The 14,282-nt window shown below is 39.9% G+C and overlaps 2 protein-coding genes across 2 annotated transcripts in view; both read right to left on the bottom strand.

Moving 5' to 3' along the window:
* Positions 1–1,908: 1,908 nt before the first annotated feature.
* dhrs13 (dehydrogenase/reductase 13) overlaps positions 1,909–14,282 on the bottom strand; it is a 17,527-nt gene continuing 5,153 nt past the window's right edge. The window contains exons 2-5 of the mRNA XM_062959532.1: positions 11,734–11,852; positions 6,663–6,786; positions 4,614–4,925; positions 1,909–2,621 (exon numbers count right to left, since the gene is read on the bottom strand). Coding sequence (XP_062815602.1) covers positions 2,359–2,621; positions 4,614–4,925; positions 6,663–6,786; positions 11,734–11,852 — 818 coding nt within the window. The 3' untranslated portion in view covers positions 1,909–2,358. The remainder of the gene's footprint in view (positions 2,622–4,613; positions 4,926–6,662; positions 6,787–11,733; positions 11,853–14,282) is intronic.
* LOC100561341 (dehydrogenase/reductase SDR family member 13) overlaps positions 11,733–14,282 on the bottom strand; it is a 21,836-nt gene continuing 19,286 nt past the window's right edge. Inside the window, exon 6 of the mRNA XM_062959530.1 lies at positions 11,733–11,852. The gene's annotated coding sequence lies outside the window, so the exon portion shown is untranslated. The remainder of the gene's footprint in view (positions 11,853–14,282) is intronic.

Below are 14,282 nucleotides of genomic sequence, written 5' to 3'. Positions count from 1 at the left end.
AAGAATTATAACATATTGTATATACATATAATATTCATAATATTATATTGTAATACGATATAATACTAATAATACAATATAATAATATTAATTATATATTATATTTTACATGTAATATTACTAATAATATTACAATGTATTGATATAGTATAATATAGTAAATTACTGCCGGTATTGTACTAATAATATAATGTTGTATATACATTTGATATTAATTATATATTATATTTTACATGTAATATTACAATGTATTGATATAGTATAATATAGTAATTTACTGCCGGTATTGTACTAATAATATAATGTTGTATGTACATTTGATATTAATTATATATTATATTTTACATGTAATATTACAATGTATTGATATAGTATAATATAGTAATTTACTGCCGGTATTGTACTAATAATATAATGTTGTATGTACATTTGATATTAATTGTATATTATATTTTACATGTAATATTACTAATAATATTACAATGTATTGATATAGTATAATGTAGTAATTTACTGCCGGTATTGTACTAATAATATAATGTTGTATATACATTTGATATTAATTATATATTATATTTTACATGTAATATTACTAATAATATTACAATATATTGATATAGTATAATATAGTAATTTACTGCCGGTATTGTACTAATAATATAATGTTGTATGTACATTTGATCTGTAAGCCGCTCTGAGTCCCCTTCGGAGTGAGAAGGACGGCATATAAATGTAGAAAATAAATAAATGAGTACGACCAAGAGCTGTATCCATTTTATTATAAAGATTGTTCCCTTGCGTACATTTCACAGAGATCGGAGGCCTTGTAGTGAAGCATGGCACAAAGGCAGAAGGGGGTTGGGCTAAATGACCCAAAGGTCATTTATTATTATTATTATCTCTATTATTATTATTATTATTATTATTATTATTATTATTATTATTATTATTAACAACATTGAGGCTGGAAAGCCATCTGTCAGGGGTGCTTTGCTTGTGCTTTTGATGCACAAAGGCAGAAGAGGTTTGGACTAAATGGCCCAAGGGGTCTCTTCCAACCCTCTTTATTACTGTTGTTGTTATTATTACTATTATTATTATTATTATTAACATTGAGGCGGGGAGGCCATCTGTCAGGGGTGCTTTGCTTGTGCTTTTGGTGCACAAAGACAGAAGGAGGTTGGACTCAATGGCCCAAAGGGTCTCTTCCAACCCTCTTTATTATTATCATTATTATCATTATTATTATTACAGTAGAGTCTCACTTATCCAACACTCACTTAGCCAACGTTCTGGATTATACAACGCAGTTTTGTAGTCAATGTTTTCAATATATCATGATATTTTGGTGCTAAATTCGTAAATACAGTAATTACTACATAGCATTATTTCATATTGAACTACTTTTTCTGTCAAATTTGTTGTATAACATGATGTTTTGGTGCTTAATTTGTAAAATCATAACCTATTTTGATGTTTAATAGGCTATTTCTTAATCTCTCCTTATTATCCAACATATTCACTTATCCAACATTCTGCCGGCCCGTTTATGTTGGATAAGCGAGACTCTACTGTATTATTATATTGTATGACACAGCAAACAAGATAGACATGCTGGATTTCGTATCACAGAATCACAAGTCGAACACTTCCCAAGTGTCTAGGACTGTGTGATGTATTTTCGAATGATGCGTGCAGATCCCAGTAGGGTGGCCTTTTGCAGGTGGCAGATCGTGAATTTGTCAATGTCTTGTTTCCAAATGCCGGCTGAGATCTCTTGGCACGGCACCCAATGTGCCAATCACCACCGGGACCACCTGCACTGGTTTCTACCAGAGCCTTTGCAGTTTGATCTTGAGGTCCTGATATTATTATTATTATTATTATTATTATTATTATTTTATTATGACACAGCAAACAAGATGTCTAGGACTGTGTGATGTATTTTCGAATGATGCGTGCAGATCCCAGTAGGGTGGCCTTTTGCAGGTGGCAGATCATGAATTTGTCAATGTCTTGTTTCCAAATGCCGGCTGAGATCTCTTGGCACGGCACCCAGTGTGCCCATCACCACCGGGACCACCTGCACTGGTTTCTACCAGAGCCTTTGCAGTTTGATCTTGAGGTCCTGATATTATTATTATTATTATTATTATTATTATTATTATTGTTATTGTTATTATTATTATTGCTTGGTGGCCAACTATAGTCTGGCCCTCCAATGGTCCAAAGGATTGTGAACTGACCCCCTGTTCAAAATGTTTGGATCCAGTGGGAATTCTCTCTCGAACTCCGCCAGAGATGTGTATTTGTCTCCTTCCGGACGGATTGAGAAAGCTCCATCCTTGGGAAGGAGGTTCACGAGGTGAGTCCCAACAAGCCCAGGCTGAATTCCCACAACTTCTTGGCCATGGCGTCGTCGCGTGCATGAAGACGGGGTTCCCGCAGACGGCAGTCGGCGAAATAGCGCCCGCTGAGCTTCTCGATGGCTTCCTCGGTGGCGCAGAAGACGGACGTCTGGGCCCCGTCCGCAGGGCTTCGGAAGAAGAGCCGGGAGACGAGGAAGAGGAAGGGCTTCGCCCAGGAGGGAGCATGGCGGAAGAGCTCCGTGTTCACCACCCCTGCGGACACAAGAAAGCGGCAACAAAAAGGTCTGGGATGCCGTCCCCGAGTTACAAACATCCGACTTACAAACAGTGCGATCCAAAGCATGCATATACCACATCTATATATATAAAAGAGTGATGGCATCACGGCAACCCACAAAACAACAAAAGTACAAGCCCCCCAACCTCTAAATTTGACAACACAACCCATCATCCACGCCTCTAGGTTGATACAACAAAAAGCAAAGAAAAATAAAGTCCTAATTAGAGGGAGAGAAATAAATGTTTTTATACAAATTGCTGCCACTTAGAAAGCTAAGCTCTGCCCACTTGGTCTCCTAGCAACCCACTCAGCCCAGTGTTAATAAAAGAATAAAAAATAAAATAAATACAAATAATACAATAAAAATAATAAAAAACACTAAAAAAATTAATACAATAAAATACTATAACAAAATAACTAAAAACAATACAACAAAATAATAAAATATAATAAATAAAAAAGATAAGTTACAATACAATTAATTTAAAAAATACAAATAACGTCAAATAAAAATTCCACAACAACTTTTAACCAATACCACCACCACTTTGCCACAGCAACGCGTGGCCGGGCACAGCTAGTATACATATATTGTATATACTCGAGTATAAGCCTAGTATTTCAGCCCTTTTTAAAGACTGTTTTAAAACGGTCCTGGTCGGCTTATATTTGGGTCAGCTTATACTCGAGAATACATGGTACAGTAGAGTCTCACTTATCCAACATAAACGGGCCGGCAGAACGTTGGACAAGCAAATATGTTGGATAATAAGGAGAGATTAAGGAAAAGCCTATTAAACATCAAATTAGGTTATGATTTTACAAATTAAGCACCAAAATATCATGTTAGACAACAAATTTGACAGAAAACGTAGTTCAATATGCAGTAATGCTATGTAGTAATTACTGTATTTACAGATTTAGCACCAAAATATCACCATGTATTGAAAACATTGACTACAAAAATGTGTTGTATAATCCAGAACGTTGGATAAGGAGAGATTAAGGAAAAGCCTATTAAACATCAAATTAGGTTATGATTTTACAAATTAAGCACCAAAATATCATGTTATACAACAAATTTGACAGAAAACGTAGTTCAATATGCAGTAATGCTATGTAGTAATTACTGTATTTACAGATTTAGCACCAAAATATCACCATGTATTGAAAACATTGACTACAAAAATGTGTTGGATAATCCAGAACGTTGGATAAGGAGAGATTAAGGAAAAGCCTATTAAACATCAAATTAGGTTATGATTTTACAAATTAAGCACCAAAATATCATGTTATACAACAAATTTGACAGAAAACGTAGTTCAATATGCAGTAATGCTATGTAGTAATTACTGTATTTATAGATTTAGCACCAAAATATCACCATGTATTGAAAACATTGACTACAAAAATGTGTTGGATAATCCAGAACGTTGGATAAGCGAGTGTTGGATAAGTGAGACTCTACTGTATGTTGAATGCTGATTGATTGGTTATTGATCCTATGCAACTACAAGGACATTGTATGATTGCTGAACTGTTTATTTGACTTCAACTCAGCAAGTAAAGTTTCCTTTTGTTCTTTCAATTCCTCTGCCTGGTCTGAGTCTTTTGCACATGGTGTTAACTGGACTCTGCTGATTCCGCTGTACACTCACCTGGTAACACGCTCTCCAGGTAGGTGAACTACAACACCTATAAATCCCTCCAGTATTTTTTGGTGGTCATGGGAATTTGTGTGCCAAATTAGTTCCAGGTCATAATAATTATAGTTGTTATTATAGTAATCATAATGTCACCATAATTGTAGTAGTCATTATTATTGTTATTGGGTTGTTGTATGTTTTCCGGGCTGTATGGCCATGTTCCAGAAGTATTCTCTCCTGACACTTTGCCCACATCTATGGCAGGCATCCTCAGAGGTTTCTCCATACCTCACAACCTCCCTAAACCCACCTACCAACCTGGATGAACGGCGTAGCAGGTCACGCCGGTCCCTTCCAGCTGGTTGGCCAGCTCCCGGACAAACAAGATGTTGGCCAGCTTGCTGTTGCAATAGGCCTGGAAGGCTTGGGCGGTGCCCTCCGCCGGGCGAGGGATGCTCCGGAAGTCCATCTTCCCCGACCGGTGCGCGTTGGACGCCACCACCACGATGCGGCTGGGGGAGCAGCGCTGGAGCCGCTCCAGGAGCAGGTGGGTCAGGAGGAAGTGGCTCAAGTGGTTCACCTGGAACGTCACCCCGAAGCCGTCCTCGGTCTGGCCTTCGCAGCCAACGCCTGGCGGGCAAAACGGACCCCGAGAGTGTTGTTAGGAGATTCCAAAAAGGAGAAAGCCTTAAACCTAGCAGACCAGATGCTTCTTGAGCACAGCAGAGCAATTGACAGGAGCGGAGTCAAGCTATACAGTTGCAAATATCTGACTCCAATTAAGACAACTGGAAGTGAGAGAAGTCCTTGAGGAGGATTATAGACTTGTGTAGGAGGTGTCTGAGGTCCAACAATGGGGCCACTACAGTCTAGATCAGGGGTCCCCAAACTAAGGCCCGGGGGCCGGATGCGGCCCTCCGAGGTCATTTACCTGGCCCCCGCCCTCAGTTTTATAATATAATATATTGTATATACATATAATATTGATAATATTATTATAATGTAATACAATATAACACTAATAATAATACCATATAATAATATGAATTATATATTCTATATTACATATAATATTACTAATAATATTACAGTACAGTGGTATAGTTCAATATAGTAATATATAATGCTAATATTGTGCTATGCTAATAATATAATATATTGTATGTACATATAATTTGTAAGCCACTCTGAGTCCCCTTTGGGGTCAGAAGGGTGTGATACAAATGTAGTAAATAAATGCAGTAAATAAATAATAAATAAATACATTTTAGACGTAGGCTCGCCCAAAGTCTGAAATGACTTGAAGTCACACAACAACAACAACAACAACAACAACAACAATCCTAACTAACTTGACTATCTCATTGGCCAGAAGCAGGACCACACTTCCCATTGAAATCCTGATAAATGTATGTTGGGTTAAAATTGTTTTTATTTTTAAATATTGTATTTCATTGTTGTTGTTGTTGTTGTTTTTACACTACAAATAAGACATGTGCAGTGTGCATTGGAATTTGTTTTTTTTTTTTTTCAAATGATAATCCGGCCCCTCAACAGTCTGAAGGATTGTGGACCGGCCCTCAGATTAAAAAGTTTGAGGACCCCTGGTCTAGATCCAGGGAAGTCCTGCTCCCCCTTATTCTATTCTGCCTTGGTCAGACCACACCTGGAATCACACTGTGTCCAATTTTGGGCACCACAGTTGAAGGGAGATGTTGACAAGCTGGAAAGCGTCCAGAGGAGGGCGACTAAAATGATGAAGGGTCTGGAGAACAAGCCCTATGAGGAGCGGCTTAAAGAGCTGGGCATGTTTAGCCTGCAGAAGAGAAGGCTGAGAGGAGACATGATGAGGGCCATGTACAAATACGTGAAGGGAAGTCCTAGGGAGGAGGGAGGGAGCTTGTTTTCTGCTGCCCTGCAGACTAGGACACAAGGGAACAAGGGCTTCAAACTACAGGAAAGGAGATTCCACCTGAACATCAGGAAGAACTTCCTCACTGTTTGGCAGTGGAACTCTCTCCCCGGGGCCGTGGTGGAGGCTCCTTCCTTGGAGGCTTTTAAGCAGAGGCTGGACGGCCATCTGTCGGGGGTGCTTTGAATGCGGTTTCCTGCTTCTTAGCGGGGGGTTGGACTGGATGGCCCATGAGGTCTCTTCCAACTCTACTATTCTATGATTCTATGATTCTAAGATCTCAGGAAGTTGCTTCTAAGATCATAACCACACAAGGATATAAGTCAATGGCTGATGTCCCTGTATTATCTATCAGCCAGGCGTTATCCCTGAGAGGGCCACCTAAGGTTGTCAATGGGCCGGTCAGTCGGCTTAGGAAATCTGGGGTCAATCCCACCTCCAGGCCAAGCTCTGACCTGCGTTGTTAATGAGGATGTCCAGTCGGGGCTCCGATCGCAAGAAGGCCTCCGCAAAAGCTCGCACCGAACGCAGGCTGGCCAAGTCCAGGCTCATGAAAAGGACTTCGTTGTTCCCACTTTCCTGTGTACAAATAATAATAATAATACGAAAATACATCACACAGTCCTAGACACTTGGGAGGTGTTCGACTTGTGGTTTTGTGAAACGAAATCCAGCATATCTATCTTGTTTACTATGTCATACAATAATAATTATAATAATCCAAAAATACATTACACAGTCCTAGACACTTGGGAGGTGTTCGACTTGTGATTTTGTGATACGAAATCCAGCATATCTATCTTGTTTGCTGTGTCATAATAAAATAATAATAATAATAATAATAATAATAATAATAATAATAATAATAATAATAATAATACATCACACAGTCCTAGACACTTGGGAGGTGTTCGACTTGTGATTTTGTGATACGAAATCCAGCATATCTATCTTGTTTGCTGTGTCATAATAAAATAATAATAATAATAATAATAATAATAATAATAATACATCACACAGTCCTAGACACTTGGGAGGTGTTCGACTTGTGATTTTGTGATACGAAATCCAGCATATCTATCTTGTTTGCTGTGTCATAATAAAATAATAATAATAATAATAATAATAATAATAATAATAATAATAATAATACATCACACAGTCCTAGACACTTGGGAGGTGTTCGACTTGTGATTTTGTGATACGAAATCCAGCATATCTATCTTGTTTGCTGTGTCATAATAAAATAATAATAATAATAATAATAATAATAATACATCACACAGTCCTAGACACTTGGGAAATATTCGACTTGTGATTTTGTGATACGAAATCCAGCATATCTATCTTGTTTGCTGTGTCATAATAATAATAATAATAATAATAATAATAATAATAATAATAATACATCACACAGTCCAAGACACTTGGGAAATATTCGACTTGTGATTTTGTGATACGAAATCCAGCATATCTATCTTGTTTGCTGTGTCATAATAAAATAATAATAATAATAATAATAATAATAATAATAATAATAATAATACATCACACAGTCCTAGACACTTGGGAGGTGTTCGACTTGTGATTTTGTGATACGAAATCCAGCATATCTATCTTGTTTGCTATGTCATACAATGTTGTTGTGTCAATCATAATAATAATAATAATGGCTGCTTTGAGTCCTAGTCCTGGAAGAAAAACGTGGTAGATAATAATAATAATAATAATAATAATAATAATAATAATAATAATAATAATAATAATACATCACACAGTCCTAGACACTTGGGAGGTGTTCGACTTGTGATTTTGTGATACGAAATCCAGCATATCTATCTTGTTTGCTGTGTCATACAATGTTGTTGTGTCAATCATCATAATAATAATAATGGCTGCTTTGAGTCCTAGTCCTGGAAGAAAAACGTGGTAGATAATAATAATAATAATAATAATAATAATAATAATAATAATAATAATAATAATAATAATGTGCAGACTCTGCAAGGAAACCGACGAAACCATTGATCATATCCTCAGCTGATGTAAGAAAATTGCACAGACAGACTACAAACAGAGGCACAACTCTGTGGCCCAAATGATTCATTGGAACTTATGCCTCAAGTACCACCTCCCAGCAGCAAAGAACTGGTGGGATCACAAACCTGCAAAGGTCATGGAAAATGAACACGCAAAGATACTGTGGGACTTCCGAATCCAGACTGACAAAGTTCTGGAACACAACACACCAGACATCACGGTTGTGGAAAAGAAAAAGGTTTGGATCATTGATGTTGCCATCCCAGGTGACAGTCGCATTGACGAAAAACAACAGGAAAAACTCAGCCGCTCTCAGGACCTCAAGATTGAACTACAAAGACTCTGGCAGAAACCAGTGCAGGTGGTCCCGGTGGTGATGGGCACACTGGGTGCCGTGCCAAAAGATCTCAGCCGGCATTTGGAAACAATAGACATTGACAAAAATCACGATCTGCCAACTGCAAAAGGCCACCCGACTGGGCTCTGCACGCATCATCCGAAAATACATCACACAGTCCTAGACACTTGGGAAGTGTTCGACTTGGGATTTTGTGATACGAAATCCAGCATATCTATCTTATTTGCTGTGTCATACAATAATAATAGTAATAATAATAATAATAATAATAATAATCCGAAAATACATCACACAGTCCTAGACACTTGGGAAGTGTTCGACTTGGGATTTTGTGATACGAAATCCAGCATATCTATCTTATTTGCTGTGTCATACAATAATAATAGTAATAATAATAATAATCATCCGAAAATACATCACACAGTCCTAGACACTTGGGAAGTGTTCGACTTGGGATTTTGTGATACGAAATCCAGGATATCCATCTTATTTGCTGTGTCATACAATAATAATAGTAATAATAATAATAATAATCCGAAAATACATCACACAGTCCTAGACACTTGGGAAGTGTTCGACTTGGGATTTTGTGATACGAAATCCAGGATATCCATCTTATTTGGATTGGAGGAGGGCGAATGTGGTCCCTATCTTCAAGAAGGGAAAAAAGAACGACCCAAACAATTACCGTCCGGTCAGCCTCACATCAATACCAGGCAAGATTCTGGAAAAGATCATTAAGGAAGTGGTCTGCAAACACTTAGAAACAAATGCGGTCATCGCTAATAGTCAACACGGATTTACCAAAAACAAGTCATGCCAGACTCATCTGATCTCTTTTTCCGATAGAGTTACGAGTTGGGTCGATACAGGGAATGCCGTGGATGTAGCCTACCTGGATTTCAGTAAGGCCTTCGACAAAGTCCCCCACGACCTTCTGGCAAGGAAACTAGTAAAATGTGGGCTAGACAAAACTACGGTGAGGTGGATCTGTAATTGGCTAAGCGAACGAACCCAAAGGGTGATTCTCACCAATGCGTCGTCTTCATCATGGAAAGAAGTGACAAGTGGAGTGCCACAAGCAGGGCTCCGTCCTGGGCCCGGTTCTGTTCAACATCTTTATTAACGACTTAGACGAAGGGTTAGAAGGCACGATCATCAAGTTTGCAGACGACACCAAACTGGGAGGGATAGCTAACACTCCAGAAGACAGGAGCAGAATTCAAAACGATCTTGACAGACTAGAGAGATGGGCCGAAACTAACAAAATGAAGTTCAACAGGGACAAATGCAAGAGACTTCACTTCGGCAGAAAAAATGGAAATCAAAGATACAGAATGGGGGACAATGCCTGGCTTGACAGCAGTGTGTGCGAAAAGGATCTTGGAGTCCTCGTGGACAACAAGTTGAACATGAGCCTACAATGTGATGCGGCAGCTAAAAAAGCCAATGGGATTTTGGCCTGCATCAATAGGGGAATAACGTCTAGATCCAGGGAAGTCCTGCTCCCCTCTATTCTGCCTTGGTCAGACCACACCTGGAATACTGTGTCCAGTTTTGGGCACTGCAGATGAAGGGAGATGCTGACAAGCTGGAAAGCGTCCAGAGGAGGGCAACTAAAATGATTAAGGGTCTGGAGAACAAGCCCTATGAGGAGAGGCTTAAAGAGCTGGGCATGTTTAGCCTGCAGAAGAGAAGGCTGAGAGGAGACATGATAGCCATGTACAAATATGTGAGGGGAAGTCATAGGGAGGAGGGAGGGAGCTTGTTTTCTGCTGCCCTGCAGACTAGGACACGGAACAATGGCTTCAAACTACAGGAAAGGAGATTCCACCTGAACATCAGGAAGAACTTCCTCACTGTGAGAAAGGCTGTTCGACAGTGGAACTCTCTCCCCCGGAATGTGGTGGAGGCACCTTCTTTGAGAGGCTTTTAAGCAGAGGCTGGATGGCCATCTGTCGGGGGTGCTTTGAATGCGATTTCCTGCTTCTTAGCGGGGGGTTGGACTAGATGGCCCTTGAGGTCTCTTCCAACTCTACTATTCTATGATTCTATGATTCTATGATTTGCTGTGTCATACAATAATAATAGTAATAATAATAATAATAATCCGAAAATACATCACACAGTCCTAGACACTTGGGAAGTGTTCGACTTGTGATTTTGTGAAACGAAATCCAGCATATCTATCTTATTTGCTGTGTCATACAATAATAATAATAATAATAATAATAATAATAATAATAATAATAATAATAATAATATAATAATAATAATAATAATAATAATAATAATAATAATAATACATCACACAGTCCTAGACACTTGGGAAGTTTTCGACTTGGGATTTTGTGAAACGAAATCCAGCATATCTATCTTATTTGCTGTGTCATACAATAATAATAATAATAGTAATAATAATAATAATAATCCGAAAATACATCACACAGTCCTAGACACTTGGGAAGTGTTCGACTTGGGATTTTGTGATACGAAATCCAGCATATCTATCTTATTTGCTGTGTCATACAATAATAATAATAATAGTAATAATAATAATAATAATCCGAAAATACATCACACAGTCCTAGACACTTGGGAAGTGTTCGACTTGTGATTTTGTGAAACGAAATCCAGGATATCCATCTTATTTGCTGTGTCATACAATAATAATAATAATAATAATAATAATAATAATAATAATAATAATAATACATCACACAGTCCTAGACACTTGGGAAGTTTTCGACTTGGGATTTTGTGAAACGAAATCCAGCATATCTATCTTATTTGCTGTGTCATACAATAATAATAATAATAATAATAGTAATAATAATAATAATAATCCGAAAATACATCACACAGTCCTAGACACTTGGGAAGTGTTCGACTTGGGATTTTGTGATACGAAATCCAGGATATCTATCTTGTCTGCTGTGTCATACAATGTCATTGTGTCAATAATAATAATAATAATACAAACCAGTGAGTTAAGGATAATTCCAAACAAGAAGAATAAGAAAAGAAAAAGAGAGAGCCATCCCTATCTAGATCCAAATTTTTCTAATACATCTTCTGGAAGTATGCACATGGGACTTTGGGATATGGTTATCCCATGGGGTCCTCACCCTCCGGACGTCGTAGACGGCTGCTTCTCCTCGCTGTTTGTCGCGACAAGCCAAGATGACCCTTGCTCCTCTGCGGGCCAGATCCAACGCAGTGGCCTTCCCGATCCCGGTGTTTCCACCTGCGAAAAGTCCAGAGAGAAATTAGCAAAGCCAGCTTCTCCCTCGCAACTGCTTGGGAGGTGAGACCTGGCCTACTCATGATGCTTTATTTATTTATTTATTAATTTATTTACAGTATTTATATTCTGCCCTTCTTTCTCACCCCGAAGGGGACTCAGGGTGGATCACATTGTATACATATAAGGCAAACATTCAATGCCCATAAACACAGAGAACAAAGACAGAGACAGGTACAGAGGCAATTTAACCTTCTCCTGAGGGGATGTTCGATTCCGGCCACAGGGGGCGCAGCTGCTTCATCATCCACTGCGACGGCACTTCCTCATTCCAACGGCGGCTGGATGATTTTTATGGAGTCATAAATTAGTTAAATTAGCCTCCCCACTTTATAAGTGGTACCTTAATTTCCTACTTGATAGATGCAACTATCTTTCGGGTTGCTAGGTCAGCAATGAGCAGGGGCTATTTTTTTTAAATTTTTAATTGTCAGGTGCTCACCCCGCCACGACAGCTCCAAGAAAAATGCAGGGAACAAAACCAACCTCTGTACATGGCATTCATTGACCTTGCAAAGGCATTCGACACAGTGAATCGCAGCGCTCTCTGGACCATCCTCCAAAAAATCGGGTGTCCTGACAAATTTGTGAACATCCTGCGGCTCCTCCATGATGACATGATGGCAACAGTCTTGGACAGCAACGGCTCCCAAAGTGACCCATTGAAGGTGGAATTAGGTGTCAAGCAAGGATGTGTTATTGCCCCCACCTTGTTTTCCATCTTCATCGCTATGATACTTCACCTTGTTGATGGGAAGCTTCCCACCGGAGTGGAAATCATCTATCGGACAGATGGCAAGCTATTGAACCTCAGCAGACTGAGAGCAAAGACCAAGGTCACCACAACATCTGTTATAGAACTCCAATATGCTGATGACAACATAGTCTGTGCGCATTCAGAAAAAGACCTACAAGCCACTCTAAGCATATGAGAAGCTCGGCCTCTCCTCGAACATCGAGCTAACCAAAGTGCTCTTCCAACAGGCACCAGCTAATCCCTCTGCAAAGCCAGGAATACAGCTTAACGGTGTCACATTAGAAAACGTTGACCAATTCCGCTACCTTGGCAGCCACCTCTCCACAAAAGTCAACATTGACACTGAAATGCAACACCGCCTGAGCTCTGCGAGCGCAGCATTTTTCAGAATGAAGCAGAGAGTGTTTGATGACCGGGACATCCGTAGAGAGACCAAGGTGCTTGTTTACAAAACCATTCCCCTCCCAACCCTGCTCTACGCCTGCGAAACGTGGACGGTCTACAGACGACACTGAAATACAACACCACCTGAGCTCTGCGAGCGCAGCATTTTTCCGTATGAAGCAGAGAGTGTTTGATGACCGGGACATCCATAGAGATACCAAGGTGCTTGTTTACAAAACCATTCCCCTCCCAACCCTGCTCTACGCCTGCGAAACGTGGACGGTCTACAGACGACACTGAAATACAACACCACCTGAGCTCTGCGAGCGCAGCATTTTTCCGTATGAAGCAGAGAGTGTTTGATGACCGGGACATCCATAGAGATACCAAGGTGCTTGTTTACAAAACCATTTCCCTCCCAACCCTGCTCTACGCCTGCGAAACGTGGACGGTCTACAGACGACACTGAAATACAACACCACCTGAGCTCTGCGAGTGCAGCATTTTTCAGAATGAAGCAGGGAGTGTTTGATGATCGGGACATCCATAGAGATACCAAGGTCCTTGTTTATAAAGCCATTGTCCTCCCAACCCTGCTCTATGCCTGCGAAACGTGGACGGTCTACAGACGACACTGAAATACAACACCACCTGAGCTCTGCGAGTGCAGCATTTTTCCGTATGAAGCAGAGAGTGTTTGATGACCGGGACATCCATAGAGATACCAAGGTCCTTGTTTATAAAGCCATTGTCCTCCCAACCCTGCTCTACGCCTGCGAAACGTGGACGGTCTACAGACGACACTGAAATACAACACCACCTGAGCTCTGCGAGTGCAGCATTTTTCCATATGAAGCAGAGAGTGTTTGATGACCGGGACATCCATAGAGATACCAAGGTCCTTGTTTATAAAGCCATTGTCCTCCCAACCCTGCTCTACGCCTGCGAAACGTGGACGGTCTACAGACGACACTGAAATACAACACCACCTGAGCTCTGCGAGTGCAGCATTTTTCCGTATGAAGCAGAGAGTGTTTGATGACCGGGACATCCATAGAGATACCAAGGTGCTTGTTTACAAAACCATTCCCCTCCCAACCCTGCTCTACGCCTGCGAAACGTGGACTGTGTACAGATGTCACACCAAACTCCTGGAGCGTTTCCATCAGCGTTGCCTCAGGAAAATCCTGCAAATCTCTTGGGAAGACAGGCGGACAAATGTCAGCGTGCTT

Source organism: Anolis carolinensis, unplaced genomic scaffold, assembly GCF_035594765.1.
Source record: "Anolis carolinensis isolate JA03-04 unplaced genomic scaffold, rAnoCar3.1.pri scaffold_7, whole genome shotgun sequence".
NCBI lineage: Eukaryota > Metazoa > Chordata > Lepidosauria > Squamata > Dactyloidae > Anolis > Anolis carolinensis.
The sequence above is the reverse complement of the archived record's forward strand: the minus strand, read 5'-3'. Positions and strand labels throughout refer to the sequence as shown.